The sequence below is a fragment of the Rhinatrema bivittatum genome, chromosome 7 (assembly GCF_901001135.1).
Source record: "Rhinatrema bivittatum chromosome 7, aRhiBiv1.1, whole genome shotgun sequence".
NCBI lineage: Eukaryota > Metazoa > Chordata > Amphibia > Gymnophiona > Rhinatrematidae > Rhinatrema > Rhinatrema bivittatum.
The window spans coordinates 177,168,632-177,196,583 of record NC_042621.1 but is presented as its reverse complement, the minus strand read 5'-3'; the positions used below and the strand labels follow the sequence as shown (position 1 = coordinate 177,196,583).

General features: G+C 47.1%; 1 protein-coding gene across 2 annotated transcripts in view; it reads right to left on the bottom strand.

Annotated features, from left to right (window-relative positions):
- COMTD1 (catechol-O-methyltransferase domain containing 1) overlaps positions 1 to 27,952 on the bottom strand; it is a 73,436-nt gene that overhangs the window by 20,448 nt on the left and 25,036 nt on the right. For both annotated transcript variants that reach the window (XR_003857826.1, XM_029609520.1), the window contains exons 3-4: positions 22,127 to 22,232; positions 6,871 to 6,989 (exon numbers count right to left, since the gene is read on the bottom strand). Coding sequence is in view for 1 of the 2 variants with exons in the window: in XM_029609520.1 (XP_029465380.1) it covers positions 6,871 to 6,989; positions 22,127 to 22,232 (225 nt within the window). In the remaining variant the exon portion in view is untranslated. The remainder of the gene's footprint in view (positions 1 to 6,870; positions 6,990 to 22,126; positions 22,233 to 27,952) is intronic.

The window sequence follows — 27,952 nt, the reverse complement described above, 5'->3', positions numbered from 1 at the left end:
ATTGATACATTCTTCCAATCACACAGGCAGTAGTAGCCCAGGCAAGTGCCATGGGGAGGAGGGGGCAGGTCACCTCAGGGTCAGTGCAGGTGAAATGTCTTTGTGCTTCCCCTCTCTTCTACACACTGGCTCACATAACCCAGCTATTCTGCACCTCACCAGTGCTCCTGCTACTGACTTAAAGTTATCAGATTTTTTTTTTTTATATCTCTTTATTTAGGGATGTAGCAAGAAATGACATCACACAGAAAGCAAAACAGTAACATCATGAATACCAATAATATAAACATAGAATACAAATGAAATAAGAGAGAGAGAGCGCTGTCAATTGCAGGATCAAAACTGTGGAGTACGTTACCATCTCAATTAAGGCTGCAACAGGATAAAAACAAGTTTAAAGCTGAACTTAAGACATGGCTGTTTAATGCTGCTTACATTGAAAATGAGAAATAGGCATGCACACAAGCTTACTATCTACAGCTGTTTTCTTTTTCTTTTCTTCTTCTTTTAAAAATGCTAGAAACGCTAAATTTGTGCTTTTGGTATTTTTATCGATTTAATACCTGTTTTACTATACTTTACTTTTAATCTTTATTTTAACAGCTAATGTGTTTTTGTAATTTCTATTCTTTTAATTATTTTAGCTGTTAATTCTTTGATGACTGATTGTAATTTCATTGCTTTTATGTATTTATTGAAATGTTAACCGCTGTGAAGGCTATGCTGAGACAACGGTATATAAATGATAAATAAACCTTAAACCTTAAATACCATATCATGAACAATATAATGAATGTAGGGTTAAAAAGGTATTCAAGGCAAATATGCATCACTCAATACATTGCCTCCCCTGCCAGTGCAGCTTCCATATGTTATCGTAGGCCTCCTGCTTGTTGAGAAGCGAGAAGGAAACCTTTTCCATTGTAGCGATAGCTACCACTAATTTCCAGTGAGTAGTTGAAGGAGATGATTTCCAATAATAAGCGATAGTGATGCGTGCAGCATTTAATAAATGAATAGCAAGGAGTTTAGTAGTTTTATGCAAAGCAAATTCATCCCATCTACCCAGCAAACACAATGAGGCAGTATGTTGAAGAGGATGACCCAATATTTCTCTAATCATCAGGTCAACCTGCTGCCAAAAATCACCAACAGTGAGACGGTTCCACCACATATGGAAATGAGAAGCAGATTCAACACAACCCTGCCAATGTAAGGGGCTAGATGCACTGAATTTAGAGAAGAACATAGGATGTCTATATCGTCTATGTAACAGGAGAAACACTAACGGGCCGATACAGTAAAAAAACGCGGAAGAGCACTCTCCTGTGCGCGCGATACAATAAATACATTTATTTAAATTAGCGCGTCCCTAGCGCCTCTTTTTGGACAGGAGCGGCGGCTGAGCGGGTATGACAGCCGACGCTCAATTTTGCCGGCATCGGTTCTCGAGCCCACCGACAGCCACGGGTTCGGAAACCGGATGCCGGCAAAATTGAGCATCCAGTTTTCAACCTGCGAGCCGCGGGCCTATTTCAAAAAAATTTTTTTTTTTTTTAACTTTTTAAAACTTTGGGTAGGCGCTAATTTCTGAAAATAAAATGTGCGGCTTGGCTGCACATTTTACTTACTGAATCGCGCGGGAATACCTAATAGGGTCATCAACATGCATTTGCCTATTGCGGGCGCTATTAGGTTCAGGGGGGTTGAATGCACGTTTTGGACGCGGTATTACCCCTTACTGAATAAGGGGTAAAGCTAGCGTGTCGAAAACATGCATCCAAATGCCGGCTAACAGTGCGCTCCGTCGGAGAGCACTGTACTGTATCTGCCTGTATGTTACCAGATTTTTGTCAAGCAAACCTGGGGTACTTGTTCCCATAGTACTAGCAGTTTGTAAGAACTATGGGAAATGTTCTTTGGAAAAATTGCTACCAACTTAGTCTCAGGAAGGGCAGTAATGATCATGGCTGTGTGGTTTACAGTCCCTGTGTGGTTTACAGTCCCTGTTCTCAAAGGGAGATTCCTTGCAGAGTTTCCCTTCGAAAAATCCAGCTGGTGTGTACAATATTTCCGTTTGGTTCTGCAATCAATCATACTTACCAAAGTAGATTACTGTAACTCGTTGTTGCTTGGGCTCCCAGCTGTCACCATTAAGCCACTTCAGATGTTACAGAACTCAGCCGCCAGGATTTTAACGAATACTAATAAGAGGGATCACATCACACCTATCCTCTACAACCTCCACTGGCTTCCGATTAAATATAGAATCATCTACAAAGTGCTGACCATCATGCACAAAACCCTCCACAAACTTGCTCCAATCGATCTCACCTTCCAGATTCACCCCAATACCTCCACAAGACCTAAGAGAAGAGCTTACTAAGGTACTCTCTTTGTCCCTCAAGTTAAAACTTCTCTAAGGAACAGGGCCTTTTTTCCGCAGGTCCCATTCAATGGAACATTCTCCCACCAGACCTCAGACAGGATCCCTGCCCAATCTCCTTCAAGAAAAAACTAAAAACCTGGTTATTCAACCTAGCCTTTCCAGAAACAGCATCTTAGTTAACACATTCTCTCCTCTTTTCGCAGCATATCTCTGCTCATTCCTCACCTCAAGTTTGGCTTGTTTTATTTCTGCTTTCATATTTCACTTTTCATTTTCTCTAACTCATTTCCCTTGAAGAGACCTCCAGTTACCCTTTGGTCTTATTCTGCCTTTTTCTTCCCTTTTTCCTATCATTCTACACTTCATCTCATTTTCTTCAACCTAATTGAATCTAAGCCCAATTTAATGGAATCAATCGCTTATTGTGACTTTTATTGCTATATAATTCAAATTGTTTTTCCAGGTTCTTCCAGGTTAATGTTCATGGTTCTATGTATAGCCTACAGGCAAGTTTACGTTCTTTGTAAACCGGTTTGATTTGTATCTAATGCAAAAAGATCGGTATATAAAAACCAAAAATAAATAAATAAATATCAGAGCAAGTGCAAAGTATGTGCCTTAAAGTATGTATGAAGATTTGAATACGAAGCCTCTGTATATTCGTTGTTTCTCCTGACATGTACTCATCCCTGAATTTAAGCAGGTAGAAGTATAAGCGCTATCGGCGGTGAGGTGGAGAATTAAAATAAATGCATGTCTACCCACAGAAAAAGTTTTGATTATTGCCCCACCAAATGGGTAACATTTTGATACTTAAAAAACATTCTTTAAATTTTATTATTAAAAAAATTTTAGTGACCCAATTTAACTCATCTGGGCAGAGCCAGTGCGTCCCATTAGGTGAACTAGGTAGTCGCCAACCATTAGAGGGCACCGAAGAGCAGCCATGTGGGGCCGCGAGCGGAGCCTATCCTGCTCGCTTCAGAGAGGAGTAGAGACTCAGCAGGCTGTGAGCGGTGCCCATCCTGCTCATAGCCCAGAGAAGCACACACTCAGGGGGCCACGAGTGGCATTTCAGCGAATGAGGTAGGAGTTGGGGACGGGATCAGGGGGGTGGTGGGCGCAAGGCAGAAGGTTCGCCCTGCATCTGGGACATGTCCTGTCAAGCTGAAAATAGACAACAGAAAAAGCCCATCAAATTCAGAATTTCTAGAACATAAATCTTCTCCATGTTGGTTATTCATGCAGCCCAAAAAAGACCTTGTGTGTAGTAATTTTCTTAGGCTGTGCTCATCAAATATTTATGAATTTGTGTAACCGCATCAGCAAGCCAGACGACGGCAGTGTTATGACTTGCCGTCCGGACCACTCGTCATTTGCGGTATATGCACCTTCTATATATTGCAATCAATTCTTTCAAAAGTGCGATGTGTTCACCTTCAATATATTACAATAAAATATTTCGAAAAACCATAGTCCCAACAGTGTATAAATTTCATCTGTTCCTCAAAAGGATTTGAAGAGGCTACAGATGAAATTTATACACTGTTGGGACTATGGTTTTTCGAAATATTTTATTGTAATATATTGAAGGTGAACACATCGCACTTTTGAAAGAATTGATTGCAATATATAGAAGGTGCATATACCGCAAATGACGAGTGGTCCGGACGGCAAGTCATAACACTGCCGTCGTCTGGCTTGCTGATGTGGTTACACAAATTCATAAATATTTGATGAGCACAGCCTAAGAAAATTACTACACACAAGGTCTTTTTTGGGTTGATATGCTGAGGTGAAGAAGGCTGTTTTTTGGTTCTTTTGTATTTAGTTGGTTATTCATGCAGACCATAATGCTTTGAACTGGATCCCAAGATTCTTTATATCAATTAATCAATAATCTCAGACACTACAATAGTTTTCTAAACTTTGATGTCTCTGGTTTTATTTCTTGCTCTGTGTCTCCCTTTTTTTTCTCATCCTCTCTTCCACTTCTCTCTGGCTGTTTATAGTCTCTCTCTGGTATCTCTCTTCTCGTTCCTTTATATTTTCTATTTCTGTTCTGCTTCTCCTTTCTTTGTCTCTCTTCTTCAGCAAATTCTTAATTCATTTCATTCTCTCTTCTTCTACCTCTTTTCCCTCTACATTTTATCTCCCTTCCCTTTCTCCTTTTCTATCTGCTCTTCTCTACTCCCTTTGTCCTGCACTCACTAAAGGCTAGAGGATGGAAATGAGGAAAAGAGTGCATGGGGGTAACTTGCTGGTGCGGCAGTTACTACCCTTAACCAACAAGCCTTCATCCTGCTCATGCAACTCCATTATTTCTCTCTGCTTTAATGGCAGGGGGAAAAGGGGAATTGGATTCAGCCATCAACCAACAACGGCCCCGACTTTTACAGTCTGGGGAAACAAATGAGCATGGGGGTAACTTGCTGATGCGGCGGTTACTATCCTTTACCTATAAGCCTGATGCTTTTGATGCGACTCCAACATTGCTGTCTGCTTCCATGGCAAAAGGTAATGGAGGATTGGATTCAGATGGCAATTGAGGGCCCTGACTTTTATGGTCTGGGAAACTGATAAGTATGGGGATAACCTGCACGGCACAGCAAATACAACGATAAGCTTACTAGGAAGACTGGATGGACCATTTAGTCCTTTTTCTGCCATCGTTTCTCTGTTTTCCTTTTCTCCTGTACTCTTTCCATGCCCATCTTCTTCTTGCACATTCCTCCCTTTCCCCTGTGCTCTCTCTCGCCTCTTCCTTCTGCTTTCACCACCCTCCCTCTCAGAGCAGCAGCCCTACGGCAACTACGACAGCAGGTCAGGCCTTGATAGCCACACAAAGAAAACGAATCCCTGGCACGTCCTTTGAATCACTTTGTATTTCTCCTATGTACTAAGAAAAAGCTCTTGACTCGCTTTCTGTCTGTATCTCCGACAGGACCCTGAGCTGGTTTAACTCTCAGCTCTCCCCTGAACCCAGGGCTTAGGGAGGGAGGTTAAGGTTCCCCCTGGAAATGGAGAGGCTGGGGAAAGCTACAGATGCTTATCTAATGGACCATTCTCTTCCTTTGCCTGCCACTGTCACTGGAGGAGGAAGTAAAACGTTTCCCCATTTAAGTCTCTCTTTTCCGTTTTAACATTCCATCGACTTTCCTTTGCTGTGACTCTCTAATTGTAGCCCCACGGTTGCCGATTTCTGAAAGGACCCGGCAACACTCTTTCCTAACCGGGACAGCTGGGAGTTAAACTTATCCCGCTGACAGGAGCTTGGAGGACAGAAGGATTTGGAAATGCCCCCCTTGTCCATTCATGATGCCAGGTCTGCCTGTGTACGTCTGGCTTTATATATTTTTTTATGAAAAATATTCAAGGTTTAGCCCCTGTCCCGGTCAGTTCTTGGGCCTTGGGGGCAAATGGGGAGGGTCATTGCCCAGGCCCGGCCTCATGTCCTCTCAGCACAGGGGAGAAAGAAGCAGTTTTTCTTCTCACAGGGGTTCTTCCCCCACACCAGTCCAGAAGTCTCACAAAAAACACCACATGGATTCCAAGGTTGTTCAAAAATAAAGTTATTACTCTCACTGATAGCTGGGGAAAAAAAAAAATCAAAGTCCAGAACATTACACAAAAAATAAACTCAGTCTCTTTTCACAAAACGTTTCAGCACAATTCCAAACAGTCAGCTCACTCGGACAAGGACTCTTCTTCCCTGGGAGCCCTCCAGTACCTGCTTGGTATGGCAGCTACTTCTTCCTTCAAATAAATCTCTCTTTTTAAATCAGCTTCCTCTTTGAATCACTTTCATAGGATTCTTCTCTCAATAGCAGGCCAGTTTCTTTTCCTTCAAGAACTCCCCTCTAGAAACTACACATCTCAGGATGCACTTCCCTCCCTCCCTCCCTCTCTCTCCTGGGATGAATAAGGTATTTCTCCTAATCTCCTCTCCGTCCAGTAAAAGCTAGGACCCCAGCCCCTCTCAGGTCCAGACTTTATTCTGTCACACTTCTCCAGAAATCCTCCTCTGGCAAAGACTCATCTCCCCCGGCTTTCGTTGTGGAGGGACCCAGACCCAACGATGCCCCTCTGTGAAAAAAGCAGGCATACAAGGCTCCAAGATCTGGAATCCTCCACATTCAGCTTCTGCACTCACGTCTCAATTCTCCTCCTGTACCACATGGGCAGGAGTTTTTATTATCTCGCAGGACCACTTCCCTAACACAACTAACACTCTGATCTCACAACAGGGGCAGGGTCTGATTGAGACCCCCCTAAGGGAGAGCACTCAGACCAGCTGAAATCTCTGCTGATGAGTTGTTTTTTTTTTAGCAAGGGGCAACAAGCTGGCAAAGGGCAGAAATGTGATCCCTTTACACCGGGGTACAATAGGTACAAAATCACACAGGCGTCAATTGAACAATTTCAGACCTTCTATGGGAGCTGAAGTTTTAAACATACTTTAATCAGATGTTTATAGGTACCTCTTTCCAAAATGGTATCCCAATACTGACGTAGTCATTATTCACCTCGCAGCCAACCACTTTGCCATCATCTGGCAAAGCCAGGGCCATGTTTAATGTGTTATAACCTGTAAATACACCTACAAAACAGAAAACAGAAGTTGGACACTGAAGCAAAATTAGTTTCTGTATTCCTTAGCTATTCTACAATGGTAGGTAATATCTGTGCTATGCACAGAGCAGGAATTGACTCCATAATGAAGGGAATGAACTACCCAATCACATGGCAATAGACAATTAACAATGCTGATTTTCACATGAGACATTAAGTAAATCTTATCATTTTCCCATAAACCAAATGGTCCCTGTTTGTGTATCCACATGTCTATATTTATTTTTATAGGTCTATCTTACTTTTGGACAAATTTTATTTGTAATGGGGGAGGGGATAGAATCAATGAATTCTGAGGTTCAAACATCATACCACTGTTTTCAACAGTCTCTTAAATTAAGAAAAAAGTTCCCTGCTATGAGATCAAACTACTTGTTCTAGGTCAGATTGAGTTTAGAACAAAAGGAAGACTAAGTTAAGGTCTCCCAAAGAAAACCAGAATCACAGTGAAAAGCAAGTGATTCATTTTGCAATACAAATCAAGGCCTGTATTGATATCAAAGGGTGCGGCGTCTGCACCAAAAGCCATATGAGATGAGACTGAATAACCTAATGTTGAGATTACTTACCTGATAATCTCCTTTTCCTTAGTGTAGACAGATGGACTCAGAACAAGTGGGTATAGTGTGCTCGTGCTAGCAGTTGGAGACGGATCTGACGTCAGCACGGGTACATATACCCCCACAGGAAGTGAAGCCACTCAGTAATCTTCCTTGCAAAAGCTGTTATGGATATATGTGTACTGACCGATCAATTAATTAGTGAAACAGGATTCCCCATACCGATTGATAGACGTTGGAGACCGCCAGCGTTCCCAACCGGAAGACGTCGACACCTGGTAGAGTGGACGCATTCATGTAAGAAGTGATAAGGCTTACCTTGAATCGGTGAAACCCATGTATACTGGCAGCCGGGCGGGATGCTGAGTCCATCTGTCTACACTAAGGAAAAGGAGATTATCAGGTAAATAATCTCAACATTTCCTAGCGTGTAGCCAGATGGACTCAGAACAAGTGGGATGTACAAAAGCTACTCCCGAACTGGGTGGGAGGCTGCCTGAGGACCGCGTCGGACTGCCCTCGCAAATGCTGTGTCCTCCCTGGCCTGGACATCCAGATGGTAAAATCTGGAAAAGGTATGGAGGGAGGACCATGTCGCCGCCTTACATATCTCCGCGGGCGACAGCATCTTAGATTCTGCCCAGGAGGCTGCCTGCACTCTGGTAGAATGAGCCTTGACCTGCAGAGGCGGTGACTTCCCGGCCTCTACGTAGGCCGCTCTGATAACTTCTTTGATCCAGCGGGCGATGGTGGGCCGTGAGGCCGCTTCTCCTTGTTTCTTCCCGCTGTGAAGGACGAACAGATGGTCCGTCTTTCGTACTGCTTCTGTCATTTCCAGGTATCTGGGCAGTAATCTGCCGATGTCGAGATGGCGTAGCAAACGCCCTTCTTCTGATTTCTTCAAACCCGCCGTGGTTGGCAAGGATATGGTTTGGTTGAGGTGAAATTGTGAGACTACTTTAGGTAGGAAGGAGGGAACCGTGCGAAGATGGATAGCCTCAGGAGTGATTCTAAGAAAGGGATCACGGCAGGACAGCGCTTGTAGCTCCGAGATGCGGCGTGCTGAACATACCGCCAGCAGGAACACCATCTTCAAAGTTAGCGAACGGAGAGACAGGCCCCAAAGGGGTCTGAAGGTGGATCCCGCGAGGAAATCCAAAACGAGGTTGAGGTTCCACAGGGGCACTGGCCACTTCAGTGGCGGACGAATGTGCTTGACTCCTTTCAGGAAGCGGGACACATCTGGGTGCGTGGCAATGGTCTTGCCATCCCTCCTGGGACCGTAGCAAGACAGTGCAGCCACCTGAACCTTGATGGAGCTTAGGGAGAGACCCTTCTGAAGCCCATCCTGCAGGAAATCCAGAACAATAGGGATAGTAGTCGCATGTGGATTGGTGCCATGAGTGTCGCACCAGGCTTCAAATACTCTCCAGATCCTTATGTAGGTGAGGGATGTGGAAAACTTGCGAGCTCGGAGGAGTGTGTCTATCACCGGCTCCGAGTAACCTCTTTTCTTCAGCCTAGCCCTCTCAATGGCCAGACCGTAAGAGAGAATTGAGCCGGATCCTCGTGGAGGATGGGACCTTGACGAAGCAGGTCCCTGAGAGGAGGCAGGGGAAGGGGTTCCCCTGTCAGCAGTCTTCTCATGTCCGCGTACCAGGGTCTTCTTGGCCAGTCTGGTGCCACTAGAAGAACTAGGCCCCTGTGCCTCTGAATCTTGTGTATAAGGGCGCCCAGCAGGGGCCATGGCGGAAAGGCGTATAGCAGAGCCCTGGAGGCCATGGCTGAACCAGGGCGTCGATCCCGTGAGAGAACGGATCTCGCTTGCGGCTGAAGTATCTGGGTACTTGAGCATTGGACCTGTCCGCTAGTAGGTCCTTGTCCGGAGTCCCCCACTGATCCACAATCATCTGGAAGGCTGTGGGGGACAGCTGCCATTCTCCCGGATTTAGGCTTTCCCTGCTGAGGAAGTCTGCCGCTGTGTTGTCCCTTCCGGCAATGTGGACGGCGGAGATGTCCTGGAGATTCGCCTCTGCCCAAGCCATCAGCGGGGCTATCTCTAGGGACACCTGTTGGCTTCTGGTTCCGCCCTGTCGGTTGATGTATGCCACCGTGGTGGCATTGTCGGACATCACTCTGACTGCTCTGTTCCGCAGTCTGGGAGCAAATTGCAGGCAGGCTAACCGGATTGCCCGTGCCTCTAGACGGTTGATGTTCCACCCCGACTCTTCTCTGCTCCACCGCCCCTGGGCGGTGAGCTCTTCGCAGTGTGCTCCCCATCCGCTCAGGCTGGCATCTGTGGTGAGCAGAGTCCATGTGGGGGAGGACATCTTCGACCCCTTGCTCATGTGGTCGGACTGCAACCACCACCGTAGCTGGGTCCGCACTCTGGCTGGTAGAGGTAGATGCACGGAGTAATTCCGGAAGCGTGCGCTCCATTGAGAGAGAAGGGAGCGTTGTAGTGGTCTCATATGGGCCCGCGCCCAGGGTACCACTTCCAGGGTGGATGCCATGAGACCGAGAACCTGCAAATAATCCCAAGCTATGGGCCGGCTGGCTCCCATCAAGAACCGTAGAGGCGTCTGGAGTTTTAATCTTCTCTTGGTGGTGAGACTGACTTTGTCTGCCTGGGTGTCGAACTGGACTCCCAGGTATTCCAGTGATTGGGAAGGCTGTAGGCAACTCTTGCTCAGGTTGACTACCCATCCCAGGCTTTCCAGAAGGGCGATCACTCTGTTGGTTGCCCGATGGCTCTCCTCTCGGGATTTCGCCCTGATCAGCCAATTGTCTAGGTAGGGATGGACAAGGATTCCTTCCCGTCTGAGCGCCGCTGCTACCACTACAATCACCTTGGTGAAGGTCCGCGGCGCCGTGGCTAACCCGAAGAACAAAGCCCGGAATTGGAAGTGTCGTCCCAGAACCTTGAAGCGTAGGTAACGCTGACGATCCTGATGGATCGGGATATGCAGGTAGGCTTCTGACAAGTCTAAGGCCGTGAGGAACTCCCCTGGCTGTACTGCGGTCTTGACTGAGCGCAGAGTTTCCATGCGAAACCTCGGGACCCTTAAGTATCGGTTGACTGACTTGAGGTCTAATACGGGCTGGAAAGTGCCCTCTTTCTTGGGCACCATGAAATAAATGGAATAGTGCCCAGAATCCATTTCCCTTGCAGGTACTGGGATTATGGCTTTCAAGGACAGGAGCCTCGCCAGGGTAAAATCTAATGCCGCCTTCTTGTGGATTGGACACGGAGACTCCACAAACCTGTCCGGAGGGGTGTGATGGAAGTCCAGATAATAGCCCTCTCGGATGATGGCGAGGACCCACTGGTCCGACGTAATCTCGACCCATCTGGGACAGAATAGGGTTAACCTGCCCCCTATGGCTCCGTCCCCCGGATGGATCGGCTGATTCTCATTGTGAGGCGCGGCTGGGACCTGAACCCGAGCCGGCTTCCCTCTTGCGCTGCTTGGTCCGAAAGGTCTGGTTCCTGGCCTGAGGACGAGGTGCCTGGTAGCGACTCCTATAGGGAGTGAAGCGTTGGGAGCTTCTACCTCTGGAGGGCCTCGGAAAGATGTGCTGGTTCCTCTTGGACCTGTCTTCCGGCAGTCGAGGTACTGGAGAGGCGCCCCATGTGCTGGCCAGTTTATCTAGGTCGCTGCCGAACAGGAGAGAACCCTTGAACGGCATTCTAGTGAGACGTATCTTAGAAGGAGCATCGGCTGACCAATTCCGAATCCAGAGCTGCCTCCTGGCTGCTACTGAGGATAAAACCCCCTTGGCTGTTGTACGGACTAGGCCGGAGGCGGCATCCGTAAGGAACGAGAGAGCTGACTCCATGTCCGCTGCTGGATCATTGTTCCGGACCTGTGACAAACAGGAACGCGTCACCACTGTGCAGCAGGTTGCGATTCATAGAGACAGAGCTGCCACCTCAAAGGTTTGTTTCAGGATGGCGTCCAGGCGTCGGTCATGAGCCTCCTTGAGGGCCGCCCCCCCCCCCCTCCACTGGAATGGTAGTGCGCCTGACCACAGCGCTAACCAAGGCGTCCACCTTAGGGCACACCAGCATATCCTTGTTTGCTGGGTCCAGGGGGTACATGCCGGACAGGGCCCGACCCCCTTTGAACGAGGCCTCCGGCGCATTACACTCCAAATCTATCAGCTGTTGCGCCACTTGCAGGAAGGGGAAATGGTGGGCTGTGGGACGAAGACCCTCCAGCAGGGGGTTCTGCGTAGATGCCTCCATGGTGCTGGGGCCTGGAATAGCCAACTCCGTCAGGCACTGAGAGACCAGGTCGGAGAGATCTTCCTTGGGAAAGAACCGCCTCATAGTTCGATATGGCTCTATCCCCGAGGGAAGTTCCCCCTCCTCAGGGGGTTCGGACTCGTCCTCCGAGATATCAGGGTCCACATGAGCCGGACTGCCCGGAGGCTGGTGCTCACGATAAGGGCGAGAAGGTCCGGGGGCAGGGTCAGCTGGAGCAGCAGCGGGTCCAGGACGGGAAGCCGACTGCATCTGTACAAAGGCGTGGATCCCCTTAAATAAGTCCACCCAGGAAATGGAAGCGGTCTCCAGCCGTCGGGGTACCAGGTCCCCCGGGATTCCTGGCTGTTCGAGACGGCCCGCTAGATCCAGGGTGGCCCCTGGGGAACTGTCGGTAAACTCGGTTGAGACTGGTCCTGGCCCGAGGCTCCCACTGCCTCCTCACATTGGGCACAAAGGGAGTTTGTCTCCTCGCTCTGCGTGGCTCTAAGCTGGCACTCTGAGCACATGCCAAGAGCTTTCACACCGGAATCAGGAGGTGCCGCCTCTAGAGACACCGGAGCATTTAAGTGTTCCATGGCGCCGGCGCTTATGCTGTCAGCAATATGCGCTCAAGAATAATATGAGCCCAAGAACAATATGCGCTCAATAGTATGCGTTCAGCAGTATGCGCTCAATACTCAACAGTATGCGCTCAATAATATGCGTTCATCAATATACGCTCAATAATAAACAATATGCGCTCAATAATATGCGTACAGCAATATGCGCTCAATGATAAACAGTATGCGCTCAATAATATGCGATCAGCAATATGCGCTCAATAATAAACAATATGCGCTCAATAATATGCGTACAGCAATATGCGCTCAATGATAAACAGTAGGCGCTCAATAATATGCGATCAGCAATATGCGCTCAATAATAAACAATATGCGCTCAATAATATGCGTTTAGCAATATGCGCTAAATAATAAACAATATGCGCTCAATAATATACAATATGCGCTTAACATACGCTTAGCAATATATATGCTGCATTGTGCGCCTATCCACAGGCGCCTATCCATGTGCGCCTATCTGTGGGCGCTCAATACCTGAACAAGGCAGACAAATGGCAACCTCCACAGCGTGCCGCATGCAGGCAACACCGCCGATCCTCGTACCACGGAGACCAAAAGTAAGAGATGTACGCCTTACCTGATCCTCGGCGCTTCCCGGCTGTAACCCGGGCGGTCTCCGGCTGCGGGGGGAGAGGGGAAGTACCTTCACCGCCGCGCTCGAGGAAGTGCACCCGCTGCCTCTAAGCCGCCGAACTCGTCTCGCTCGGGGCTAAGTCCACGCCGGGACCGAGGCGCCTCTCAGCCAGGCCCGAGCCCTTCTCGCTCGGGGGCTAGATCCCTGCCGCGATTCGGCCACTGGACCGAGGCCTAAAACCTCCGAGGGACCACGGAAATCACCATGGGAAACTCGACTGGGGGAGGGACCTGAGGGTATCACCGCAGGAGTGCGGGGCTCGTCGTTTGAGAAATTTGGAAAGTAGAAAGTAGTATTGGAAAACACGCTCAGCGAGCGTGCAGGCTCTCCAAACTGCTTTGGAGACGGAAATTACTGAGTGGCTTCACTTCCTGTGGGGGTATATGTACCCGTGCTGACGTCAGATCCGTCTCCAACTGCTAGCACGAGCACACTATACCCACTTGTTCTGAGTCCATCTGGCTACACGCTAGGAAAATATATGTTATCTTAGAGGAAAAGGGAGATGGAGATTTGAGAGAGGCATTTAAATAACTTAAAGGTATTTAAATAATGCACTAGAAATAAACCTTTTCCAAAGGAAAGAAACCTGTAAAACTAGGGGTCATGATATAAAGCTTCAAGTGGGTAGACTCAGGGATAGCCCTGGATTAACCATTAAGCAAAATAAGCACCTGCATTGGGCACCAAAGGAAGGGGGGAGAACCAAAGAGTGTGGAAAAGCAAGTTTGCTTATCGTAAACGGTGTTTCCGTAGATAGCAGGATGAATTAGCCATGCTGTCGTGGGATCTGTCAATCAGGTCCGGGAGGCGGAGCTTTACCAAGCAGAGATTAGATTTTAGCTCTCTGCGGCTGCGCGTATGTTCCCGCGCAGGAAAGTAACAGATTCTCCTCAGACTGTGATTAAGCTCTATTGTAGTCGAAAGACGGTGACTGCCAGGGAGGAGGGTGGATCAGCATGGCTAATTCATCCTGCTATCTACGGAAACACCGTTTACGGTAAGCAAACTTGCTTTTTCCTGTCGATAGCAGGCCTGAATTAGCCATGCTGTCATGGGAGTCCCAAGCTCCCGATCACGTTGGTTATGCTATGTATGTTTGTACGTGATCATGAACAGTGTGGCAGTCACTGTGTACCAGAGGATAGAGATTGGAAGATTGCGTGCCCTATCTTCGCATCAGCGGCTGCTTGTTGATCAAGGCAGTAGTGCGATGTGAAGGTATGGAGCGAAGACTATGTAGCTGCCTTACAAATGTCTATGGGTTGTACATGTTTAAGGTGTGCCAAGGAGGCCGCCACTGCTCTAACTTGATGAGCTTTGGGAACAGAATGCATCTGTAGCTTCTGTTTGTCGTAACAAAATTTGATGCACTGTGCTATCCAGCTGGAGATGGTGTGTTTAGCCACCGGTAGTCCAGGCGCCTTTGGGTCGAAAGAGACAAAGAGTTGAGAAACTCGGGAGTCCGAGTTTGTTCTTTCTTTGTAGTATGCTAAAGCTCTTTTGCAATCTAGTGTATGCAATAATTTTTCTCTGTCATTTGAATGAGGTTTAGGGAAAAAGATGGGTAATTCTATGGTCTGATTGAGATGAATTGAGAAACCACTTTTGGTAAGAAGGACGGGTGAGTTCGGAGAACCACCTTTTGGTGATGAAACTGTAAATACGGAGAATAATGGACCAAGGCCTGTAATTCACTGACTCGTCGTGCTGATGTTATTGCAACCAGTACCACCACCTTCCATGTGAGGTATTGAATATGTGCTGAGTCCATGGGCTCAAACGGGGGAAACATAAGCTGTTCAAGAACTATGTTGAGGTTCCACGGAACTGGAGGTTTTGAGATTGGAGGACGAAGGTGAGTTAACCCCTTGATAAAACGAGATAGTAAGGAGTGATTGGAAATAGGAATATTGTTAAGTGATCTGTGATATGCCGCTATGGCACTGAGATGAACTCTAATGGATGATGTTGCAAGACCAGCTGTGTACAGTCTATGTAGATAATCCGTTAGAAGTGCACCAGGTCGAGTATCGTTTCCATTTATAGCTATAGTTTTTCCTTGTTGAGGGTTTCCTGGATTCTAACAAAATGGATTGTGCCGAAGTGGAAACTCCCTGTTCTGTTAAAAGGAGCCTCTCAATCTCCATGCTGTCAAATGGAGAGATGAGTGTAGCGGGTGTAGAAACGTCCTTGATCTTGGAACAGAAGATCTGGACGACTTGGTAACCGAATGGGGTCCGTGATGGACAGTCGGAGAAGGAAACTGTACCACGGTTGCCTTGGCCAGGCTGGAGCTATGAATATCACTTGAGCTTTGTCTGCTATGCACTTCTGAAGTGTCCTTGTTATGAGTGGTATGGGGGGGAAAGGCATACAGGAGGCCTGTTGTCCATGGAATGAGGAAGGCATCCTGGGCGATCCTGAACCGACTTGGTCTTATCGAGCAGAATTTGGGAATCTGAGCGTTGATCTCTGTTGCGAAGAGATCTATCGTAGGCATCCCCCATTGCATGAAAATGTCTTGGGCTACCTCTGAATTGAGTGTCCATTCGTGAGGATGAAAGATGCGACTTAGCTTGTCCGCTCTTGTTAACTTACCTACTCCTGTAGGTAAGTTGCTTGCAGATGTATGCAATGTTGGTGAGCATGTTTGAAGATTGTCAGGGTCTCCTTGCAAAGGGACCATAAACCGGACCCTCCTTGCTTGTTTATATAAAACATTGCCACTTGATTGTCTGTGTAGATCATGACCCTACGGCCCTTTAAGTGATCTTGAAACACTTGTAATGCATTTCGAATTGCTCTGAGCTCCAATAAATTTATCTGTAGGGTCTGCTCGGAGATTGTCTATAACCCTTGGGTTTCGTAAATCTCGAGATGTGCTCCCCATCCCTTGCGAGTCGCATCTGTGGTTAAAACTGCGTTGTGAGGAGGAGGACTGAATAATGCTCCTTTGGACAGGGTGGAGTCTAGAAGCCACCATGTTATGTCCTGTTTCATCTTGGAGGTCAACAATAACTTCTGTGTCAATGGTTGTGAGTGTTGTTTCCATTGACGTTTTAGTCTCCATTGCAGGCATCTCATGTGTAGCCTGGTGTTGGGCATAGTGAAAATAGCCGCCGCCATGTGGCCGAGGACTACCAAATTTTGTCTCGCTGATGGCCTTTGAGTGTTGTTCAACGAGTAGAGAAGTTGACGTAGTTGTGTTATTCTTTCTGTTGGGAGATATGCCCGGTTGCGAACAGTGTCCAGGCCTGCTCCTATAAACTGTAGTCGTTGTGTTGGTTGGAGATGTGATTTCTGAAAATTGATCACTAGTCTCAATTCCTGTAAGCACTGTATCACCCATCGGAGGTGATCGAGTAAGATGTCTGGGGTCGAGGCTATTATTAGCCAATCGTCCAGATATGGAAAGATGGTCATACCCTGTTGTCAGAGATGAGCCACTACCACAACCATGCATTTGGTGAAAACCCTGGGTGCAGCCGATAGTCCAAAGGGGAGAACTTTGTATTGGTAGTGTTGATGACTGTAGCGAAAGCATAGGTAACGCCAAGAGGATGGTTGGATTGGAATATGTGTGTAAGCATCTTTCAGATTGATGGAACACATCCAGTTATTGGGTTGAATCAGAGGTAGGATCGATTTCAACGATACCATCTTGAATTTCTCTTTGGTCAGGAATTTGTTCAATTCCCGTAGATTTAATATGGGGCGAAGGCCACCCGACTTCTTGGGTATGAGGAAGTATGGGGAATAAAACCCTGTTTGTCGGGTCTCCGGGAAAATCCGTCGATTGGCCTGCTGTTTGCGAAGCAAAGCAATTTCCTTCCCCAGTTGTGGTTGGAAGCTTTGACTCTTTAGAGTGGAAAGGTGAGGTAGTATGGGTTTTGTGGTAAATTGGAGTTGGTAGCCATGTCGTACTATCTCTAAAACCCAGTGATCGGTTGTTATTCTCTCCCAGACTGCCAGGCAAGAATGAATTCTGCCAGGTGGTGCTTGATGTAGTGGTGGTGGCTGGGTTATTAAAAAGATGGAGTTGCTTTTACTGCAGTAGCTGGCTGTTGTGTCTGCTGTCTCTGGTTACCTGGCTTACCCCTACGTTGAGTCGGGTTGTTTTGTTGCGGCGGAGGACACTGGTAAGATGGATACGTCTGTGTACGAAAGGATTGATAAGACCTGTAAGGTCTACGGGCATAGAATTGTCTACGAGTAGATCCCACATAACGACGTGTGGTCGAGTAGTGAGGTTGTGATGTTAAGGATTGGACTGCTAGAGCCTCCTCTTTTAATTTGCTGTCTGTGTCTTGAAAACGTTCTCCGAACAGGTTGTCTCCTGTACACAGGAGGTTCGTTAGTTTCTCATGTAAATCTTCTCGTATCGTACTAGAACATAACCATGCTATCCTACGTAATGTGATAGCTGTTGCAGGCGCCCTAGAAGATGTTTCAAATCCCTCATATATAGATCACAGAAGGTGTCAAGAACACTCCTCCATGTCATGAAGAGGCGGTGGTACCTGATCAGCCGTCGAGGAAAGCATATCTTTTGTGGCTTGTATGCACTCATATAGGTTTTGTACCATATAGAATTGATCGTGCATAATGCGGGCTTTCAATATTGAGTTGTGGTACATCTTCCTGCCAAACTTATCTAAATATCGGTTGTCTTTGCCCAGAGGATATGAGGTATGCGACTTTACTTTTTTGAATCTTTGCATTGCAGACACTACCACAATTGAAGCATGTGGTAGATGTGGCATAGAGTAAGCTGATGTTTTTCGCATACGAAACTTTATATCCGTTTTCTTTGAAACCGCTGACAGAAAGTAAGGTGTTTCCCAAGATTTCTGTAAGAAGGTATGCAATAGTTCATGTGGTGGAAGAGATGTTGGCTCTCCCGGAGTATCGAAAATCTTTAGGAGACCAAAAGTTTCTGATCTAGGGTCTGTCTCCTTTTGGACCTCAAGATGCAATATCGTGCCCAATTTTTCTAAAATTTTTGGGTATGTCAAGTCCTCAGAAGGGGAATATGGTTCGTGTGGTTGTTCCTGTGGATCCTGCGCCGATCTCTGAGGCTCTGTCGGTATATCAGATCCGATGGCCTATGTCGGCTCGGCAAGTCCTTATCTCCAAGCCTGGAGGGTTGAGGATCCCACGACGATGCTCGTTTTTGAGATGGAGCTGTAGTTGTCGAGGGGCCAGGTGAAGAATGAGCCTCCGATGGCTCCGAAAAACTGAACAGTTTCAGTGTCCTATACGCCTGTTGTTTTTGGGCTCTTGGGGACATTTGGGCACAAAATTCACAATTTTTTAAATCGTGCTCTGGCTCCAGGTATTGGTGACATCGGTCATGTCCATCCATGACCGACATTACCTTGCCACAATTACAGGGTTTAAACCCCGACTTTTTTGACATTGTAAGAAAAATAATAAAACGAGGAGAAATCAGCCCTGTGTGCGATCCCGCTTGCGGAACAAACAGACTGAGGAGAATCTGTTACTTTCCTGCGCGGGAACACACGCGCAGCCGCAGGGAGCTAAAATCTAATCTCTGCTTGGTAAATTTCCGCCTCCCGGACCTGATTGACAGATCCCATGACAGCATAGCTAATTCAACCCTGCTATTGACGGGAAAAATGTTTATTTTTTTCTATTGCCTCTAGTTATAAGTAAATAATTTGCTTATAATGCTTATTGCTATTTAGTGTTAAATAAATAAAAAAATTAAAAAAAGTTTATATTTGATATAGTTGTAGGGTCTGGCCTAGAAGAAAACTGAATTTTTAACCTCTTATTTCACCTTCAGGACTTACTGAATCTTAATGTCTTGTCAGTTAAGCAACGGAAGGGCTGAAGGGGCACCATTGTTGGTCTGTGCTTAGGGCGTCAGGTCGCGTTAATCCGGTCCTGCTCAGGGACTATGACAGGAAATATTTTTTTCATGGAGAGGGCAGTGGATGCCTGTAATGCGCTCGCAGAGGAGGTGATGGAGACAAAAATGATAACGGAATTCAAAAAGCCATGGGATAAACACGTACTCGTTTCCTGTCTATTTCTCTAACAAGACCCTGAGCTGGTAACTTTCAGTTGATCCCAGGGTTTAGGGAGCGAGGTTAAGTTTCCAGTTTCCTGGAAAGGGAGAGGATAGGAAAGTTACAGACACTTTCTCATGGACTCAATCTGTTAACGAAGCACTAAGTTAGTCTGCACAGTGTGGCAGTTCAGCCCAAAACAGCAGTGAAAAGACTGCATTGTGCTTCCAAGAAGGCATAGGAGTAATTTGCATGGAGCAACAGTTACAACCCTAAATACCTTGCTGGGCAGACTGGATGGGCTATTTAGGTCTTTTCTGCCATCATTTACTATGGTACTGTGGGGTAGACACCAGTAACCCTAAAACAGGATGTGTATCATGAACATTTGGGTCTATTACTGCACACAGACTGAACCAAAGTGCAAGCCTGAAGAGGAAGACAAAATGGAGTTTTGTGGCCATGTGATATTTTTGGCAGACTTTTTATAAGACTGTTTTTCACACAGAGGAGAAAAGAATGTGTTTGTTTCTTCTTATCAGAGAGCTGTCAGCACCTCCCAAATGAGAAGAAACCTTAGACCAGAACTGAGAACATGTCCTCGGTAAAGACTGTGTATCCAGCTTGAAGCCAGCCATGAAGCGGCCATTTTTTTAACACCTGCGATTTGCTGATGAACTCTAATGAGCCTAAGAATATTCCTATGCACTGAGACATTGATGACATTATCTGCATCCCACCAATCTTGTACCTATAGCAGATGGCAATGTCCAATCCGGAGCAAAGTTGGAACCCTATGGAGCTGGATATCCAAAAGACATTCTGAGTTACATGGGAGGAGACAGACAGATGAACTTTAATGTCAGACAGATGATCTTGGATGTCTGACATCGTTTAAATGAACTTTCTGCAGATTATACCTTTGACCAAATGTTTTTCTTAACCGTGATTTCCTTCACGGACTTCTGGAAAATGGTCTGACAGCTGTGATTCCAGAAGTGATTGTGCTGTCACTACCATTGTGACTTGCAAGCTAAAGACTGAGATTTACTCAACATAGTTGCACATTAAAGTGCATGCAACTGTTTATCAGATTTACCCTGACCAATTAGTGATTTTTACCTTGCTGTGGTCATACCTCACAGAGACATCTGTGAAATTTTGGGGTTTTATCTGTCATCCAGGATAAAGGGAAATGGATCCATTCCCTTGGATGTGAGGCAGCATCCTGTTTCAGGAGTGACCCGGGATGGACGCAGTACTTCAACGGGTGGGAACACTGGTTCAGATTGCTTCACAGCTGGGGTTTTCTGGATTGCAATTGCATAATTTTGAATGCAAGTTAAGCGTGAATAGTCTATATTCTTTGCTTATTGTATATGACAGTGCTCACACTGTAAACTAACATCGAAATTGTAACAAACAAAACCCAAAGAAATAATTGTACCTTATTATCCTTATTTCTCATATATGCTGCTAATAAAAGAATTAACTACTTCATAAAAGTATCTTGAATCTGCACCCTAAAATCACTGAATTTGTATCATAAGATTGTTGGTTAAATCTGATAATCTACTGTAAGATCTCTTCTCCGAGATATCCTTACAGATGGAGGGTCCTGCAGATGTTTAGGAGATATGCAGATGTTTGTGCTGAGGTTTGTTTGTTTAAAATAGCAGACGTTCCTGTTAATTCAACAAATGACATCATTTTGGTAAAGCAATCCACTGACACTTATTTCATAGTGTACAGTTGATGGTGTTCCACATGAGATATTGTACTCAGATGTATACTGAGGTTTTCTGTTTTAAAACAAGCTTTTGTTAAAGCAACAAGTAACAGTACATTGTTTGTTACAGTATCTGCTGCTCCCTTATTTACAGTGTGCCTGTATTGGTTAATTAGTCTTACTCTGAGTTACTGGCAGTTTGATAAGAAAGATATTTATGATCTCAGTTAGACTGAGCTGTGTCAAAGCGAAAATAACTTCAGAAATCTGTACACTTGTCTTGGTCTCTCCACCCAGCAACCAAAAAGACATCCTTCAGGACAGTATGAAGTCAGGTTAAGAATCATCTGCTTCTGTGATGAGTGCTACAGGCAACAATATGACAATAAAGAGGACAATTTTCAAAGGCATGTATCTGGGTAGATTGCCCTGCTTGAGTATGGTCCCCCTCAAAGTGGCTAAAAGCATATGGGGTGGATTTTAAAAGGCCGGCGCGCCTAAAGCCCCGGGACGCGCGTAAGTCCCGGGGCTTTCAAAAAGGGGCGGGAGGGCCTGCTTTCAGCAGGCGTAACTTTGCCGACAAAGGTGTGGGGGGGGGTTTTTAGATAGGGCCGGGGGGGTGGGTTAGGTAGGGGAAGGGAGAGGAAGGTGGGGGGAGGGTGAAGGAAAGTTCCCTCCGAGGCCGCTCCGTAATCGGAGCGGCCTCAGAGGGAACAGGCAGCGCGCGCTGGGCTCGGCGCGCGCAGGTTGCACAAATGTGCACCCCCTTGTGCGCGCCGACCCCGGATTTTATAAGATACGCGCGGCTACGCGCGTATCTTATAAAATCCAGCGTACTTTTGTTCGCGCCTGGTGCGCGAACAAAAGTACGCGATTGCGTATTTTTTAAAGATCTACCCCTAAGTGAGGGCTTTCACAACTTGTGTATTTTTGGCTGGTTTAAAAAAAAAAAGTGTGTTTACATCGGGGAGAAACCAGCATGCGTACATGGACTCTCCAAATATATGCATGCTGCTTTACCCTCGATTGACCTACAGCTAAGCAGGTATGCCACTTGTACATGCATACTTGGGCTTATGAATTCAAAAGGGAACTACTCTGTTGAAAACTGCTCCCAAAATGAAAATTATATCCATTTCCCCCAACATACTCCTTTACTAAGAGCTGCATAGGAGGCAGTTCTTAAGGGGAAAAGCGGGCATACTTGTATTTTCTTAATTGGTCTTTTGATCAATATGAAGGATACGTTCTCACCTATCTCAATTACTTTCTTGGCACTGATGAGTTTTGCTAGGTTTGCCATGAGCTGAGCTTGATCACAACACACCATCATCATCCCCTCTGGTTCTTCCATGGTACGCTTCAAAAGAAAACCAGATGCAAATATGAGCTAATGCGAGAAACTGGACTCAACCTTATAACTTATTGGGCTAATGCTGAGTACCAGAGTTAAACCCAAATAAATCTCAAAAAACGACCACCACAGCAAACAGCGATCCAATAGAATCAAAAATCAATCAAGAGCAACAGAAGCTGCTCTGTCACTGCAAAAATATGTTTTACAGTAAATTGCTTAACAGATTACTTTATATGAATTCAATGATGCTCGGTCAACCTACACTCTGTGGAGCTATTAATTTTCAAAAAAGATTTTTAAGAAAACTGAAAATATATTTATAGGAGGAGTGGAAGGTTTCATATATAGTGTAGGTGTCCCAGCACCAATATACGATTGGTTATAATCATCAACCTACCACCACCTCCAAACAAACAATTTTTTTTTTTTAATTTTTTTAGTGAATTGAAATTAAAGTCTCAATGATATTCAATGGCATCCGTGGACTATTAGGTGTTTACCTTACTCGCGGGGAAAACCGATGTGATCTTCAAACCACTGTTCAATTTAAAGCGGGTGCATGAACGACTTCCCAAGTCTGTTGGTTGCTTTTAGATGTAGGTTGACCGAGCATCATTGAATTCATATAAAGTAATCTGTTAAGCAATTTACTGTAAAACATATTTTTGCAGCGACAGAGCAGCTTCTGTTGCTCTTGATTGATTTTTGAATACCAGAGTTAGCCAGATAAGTTATTTGTCTAAGTTAACATTGTCCCAGAATCCCTCAGAACTCCTCCATTTTATCTGGATACATTTTATCCGGCTAATGACTTAGCCGGGTAAAATTTATCCGGTTAAGGGGGCTTTAAAAGCTGGACAGTAAAATACATTAAACACTGTACCCTTAAACATATGCTCAAGGTCAGCTGTGAGCAAAATTAACAGAATTGGGCATCCATATCATGAAATTAGTTTCATATTAGTCACACGCAAAGAAAAGAAACTCAGTAAAGAAAAGACAGTCATTTCTGGCTAACGGCCTGAGCACAGTTTGATGAGTAGAATATAATAAGCAAAGGAGCCCCTACACTGGAAAAAAACCACAATTCTGTGCTAAATCAAGACAGCCAGGCCCAAATAATTAGACACTGGCAACTATGAATTTTTGACTGACACCTAAGTTCTTAAAATATATTTCTATCCCTGACAGCAATACTCTAGATTGGAGAGGGTGAGGAATATTTGTCACTCCCTCCTCATCAACTGATGTGCTTATGGAGCCTAGAGTTAACCAGTTCTGTCTCTTGGAAAGCCTGCCAAGCATCAGGTTAGGGTGGGCTTCTGTGGCCATACCATAAAAAGCAAATGTTGTATCTGTGGACCCTTGGGCTGAGGCAGGATTGGCTCTACCTGTAGGGAGAAGCCCTGAGTGTTCTGTCTGCGGGTGGACCTAGGCGAAGTAGAGACCAGTCAGGTCCTTCACCTATACCAGTTGTTTCCCTCAGGTTGAGCCTTTGGGTGCCAGGGCCGGCAGGGTTTAGCTGGGGTCTCTGCTGATGGCAGGGGAGAAGGTCCATGGTAAGCTAGGTTGAAGGCAGGAGCCAGACAGACTTATTTGGGGTCCAGGCAATGGTCAGAGGCAGGCAGCTGTCAGTCATATCCAAGGTCCAGGCCGAGGTCAAAACAAGTATCCATCCGAGGAAAGAGAAGAAGGGACGGAGACGGACAGACAGGGTGGACAGGAACAGGCAGGCAACTTGGATGAAGCAGATGGGGACGAAGACAGAAGACAAACCGAAGATAGTTGTATGAGGACTGAAGACAGGTTGGAACGAAGATGAAGACAAGAATGGAATGGAGACTGAAGTCAAAGCTGGGACGAAGACAGAAGGCAAGGCTGGGAAGCAACATGCACTACTAGGAAGTAGCTGAACCTGTTGCTGAGGCAAGTTGCTTTTGGGGAGCTACCCTTTTATAGGGCTGTGTGGGTAATATCATCTCTAGGGGCTACGGGGACTTTCTCGCCGCGGTCCCTTTAAATCTCAGGAAGTGGTGCTTGTGCGCATCTAGGCAGAGGCGAGGCGTGCGCTGTTGGCAATGTCCCACTGGCGGCATCCTGCTGCATGGCTAACTGGTGGCATTTGCCGCATTGGAGAGGGACAGAGTTGGCCTGGCTGGAGGAGGCAAGTCTGGCGGTTTGTGAGAGCAGCCCGTAGATCGCCGAATGCAACAGTAAATCAGATTTTGAATGGGAAAACACATTTGTATTTAACCTTTAGCCAGCTGAGAATCTCTGTTACTGGTCTACGTGCCTTCCTCTTGCATAATGTCGATGTAGATAAATAATTATATATCTGAATGGACTTCCCCTCAAATATTGTCTGAAATACTGTTCTCAATATTTGCACTATTTCTTTATCTGTAAATGGGTGACAGGTCTCTGGGGAGATTGGTAGGGGGCATGCCAAATGAATGGTGGGCTATCTCAATTACTATTAGGGATGTACATTCGTTGGTCGATTTGTTTCATTCGTTTCAGCAGTATGCTCGTATCTCACAAATGGAGAGTAGGTGCGCAAAACTGATGGTATGCGTGTATGTAGGCGGCACATCCCTGATTATTATTTCCTGGGGCAGAATCTATACATAGGTTTTGAAAGTTCATCAAAGTTAGTCTAATAAAAAGGTTTCACCTATTAGTTGACTCTTATTCAAGTGGAATACTTTGCTTAAACTAGTAGAAACAAACTGACTTGCCGGCTTTTTGCACTCTTTCTTGCCCTAGTTTTGCCTGAGACTTTAATTTGGCTCTAGAGATCACACCAATATTGTTATGCTCAGGCTTGTGAAACCTTGGGCCAATGGGAGGATGGTGTACCTTAGGAGGAAGATCCGTAGGTTCTCCCGTCGGGTGGCGAGGCAGAACAGAAGATGCGACCAGCTGACCCTCGGCACTGGAGACTGAGGCGACTGTGGAAGCAGATGAAGAGTCGTGACGTCAAGGAGAAGAATGGAGTCTTCACCACTAGAAGTTCGCGGTCCCCCCAGGAGGAGCCCGTAGGGACCCGGACCGCTGGGACTTAGGTGGACCTTTGAGAGGTCAAGGAGTCAAGAATTCAGTGCAAGGGCTAACTGGAGCTTCACCCCTGGAAGCCTGCGGTCCCCCCGGGAGGAGCCCGTAGGGACCCGGGCCGCTGGGACTTAGGTGGGCCCTTGGAGACGATGGTCCAGAAGAAGTCTGAGGTCACGTGCCAGAGGGTCGTCGCTTACCAGTCCGAGGTCGTATACCAAGGGATCGCCACTTGCCAGTCCGAAGTCACACACCAGGAATCACCGCTTGCCAGTCCGAAGTCACACAACAGGAATCACCGCTAGCCGATCCGAAGTCACACACCAGGAATCACCGCTAGCCGATCCGAAGTCAGGAACCAGGAACACCAAGACAAGACAGGAACAAGGATCCGAAGTACAAGACTCACCGAAGCAAGCAGACCTGACTACGTGGGACATTGCCAAGTCAAAGAATGAGCAGAGGAAGCCTCCTTTTATACTTCCTCTGCTCTGGTTCATTGGAAGCAGCTGTAGGTAATTAAAGGGCTTAGGTCCCTTTAATTCTAGTGAGGGGGTGCGGCCTTGCGCCTAAGATGGCAGTGGCCATCTTGGATTCCCGGCCCGCGGGGGAGGCCACCCGACGCCGCGAGGAGGGAGCAGGGGACGGCTCCCGAGCCTGGAGATCCCGGCAGATGCCCGCGCCGGCGCGCAGAGGCCCACAGCCCCCAGCATTCGCGATCCACCTGATGCTGCCGCGGCAGCCCGCCGGCCCAGTCAGGTAGGAGGACGCGGTCATGGACGGTCGCGGAACACAACAGTACTCCCCTCTTTATGGCGCCTCCCCGGAGGCCTGGGTTTAGACGGATGGTCTTTATGAAATTGCTCAAGCAAGCCCCGGTCTAAGATGTTGGCCAACAGCTTCCAGATGTTTTCTTCGGGGCCGAACCCCTCCCAGGCTAACAGGTTCTCCCATTTCTTTTTATGTTTCCTCACATCCAACACCTCTCGGACTTGATAGGTGAGGTCGTCTTCGGAGGCAATAGGTTGGGGAGTTGGAGGTATACTAGAAGGCCAGGATAGTACCAGAGGCTTCAAGAGAGAGGTATGGAACGTGTTGTGTATCTTGAGCGAAGGTGGCAACCGCAACAGGTACGATACTGCACCGATTCGTCGAATGATGGGAAACGACCCAATGAATCGAGGTGCCAATCGCGCTATTGGCAGCTTCAGGCGGATAAACTGGGTGCTCAGCCAGACCTTTTGACCCGGTCTCAGAGACGGGTACGGCCTCCATCGCTGATCGGCATACTTTTTCGCCACCTGTCTGGCTTTAATCAATGTGCGCCGTGTGGAGACCCACAGACGATGCAGTTCGTCTGCTGAGAGTTGGGCTACTGGGGACGTGATGGAAATGGGAACCGGCAGCAGCGGATGTGGCTGCTTCCCATAGACTATCTGGAATGGTGATGACCCGGTAGCCGTGGAAAGATGCGAGTTAAGGGCAAATTCCGCCCAAGGCAGCAGACTTGCCCAGTCGTCCTGCTTCTCATTTACATAAATCCGGAGAAACTGCTTTAAGGTTTGGTTCGTTCTCTCAGCTAGACCGTTGGTCTGAGGGTGATAGGCAGAAGTATAGTCCAGAGTGACATCGAACTTCTGGCAGAGGGCCCTCCAGAATCTGGCAGTGAATTGAGGGCCTCAGTCCGAGAGAATACTCCTTGGTAGGCCATGCAGCCTAAAGATATGCTGGACGAACAGCTGGGCCAGCTGTGGTGCGGACGGTAACCCTGGGAGTGGCACGAAGTGTGCCATTTTACTAAACCGGTCAACGACCATCCATATGACCGTGTTGCCACTAGATAATGGCAGATTGACCATGAAGTCAGTCGCCAAATGGGTCCATGGTTACGAGGGTGCAGGTAAAGGCTGAAGCAAGCCTGGGGTGGAACCGGGGATCCTCTTGTGGCGAGCACATGACTGGCAGGACTCTACTTAAGCCCGGACATCTTTGTTGACCTTCAGCCACCAGTAGTATCGGCGCAGGGTCTGTAAGGTCCGGGATTGTCCCGGATGGCCGGAGCAACAGGAGTCATGAGCCCACGCCAGGACTTGTTTCCGCAGGTGCGGCGGAACCAGAGTTTTCCCAGGAGGGATGGTCGTGGTGGCGGCCAGTAGGACCCGTGATTGCTCGATGATAAACTGAGGGTCATCAGGGTTCTCGGTGGTCTCGAAGACTCATGACAAGGCATCTGCCATGAGATTCTTTCCGGCAGGGCAACAGCGCAGGACAAAGCTGAAACTGGTGAAAAATAACGCCCAACGTGCCTGTCGAGGATTGAGTCACTGTCGAGGATTGAGTCACTGGCCCGGTACTCAAGGTTTTTATTGTCTGTGTAGACCGTAAACTGGTGCTGTACCCCCTCTAGCCAAGGGCGCCACTCTTCTAAGGCTACCTTTATAGCTAAGAGTTCCTTGTCACCTATGGCGTAGTTCCGCTCTGCTGGACAGAACTGGTGGGAGAGGAAGGCACACGGGTGTAACTTATGACTTTCAAAAGTCTGGCTCAGAACGGCGCCTGCGCCTTCTGAGGACGCGTCCACTTCGATGACAAACGCCGCTGCGGATCCGGATGCCGAAGGCACGGTTGTTGTAGAAACGCCTCCTTGAGGCGACGAAAGGTGGCCTCCGCTT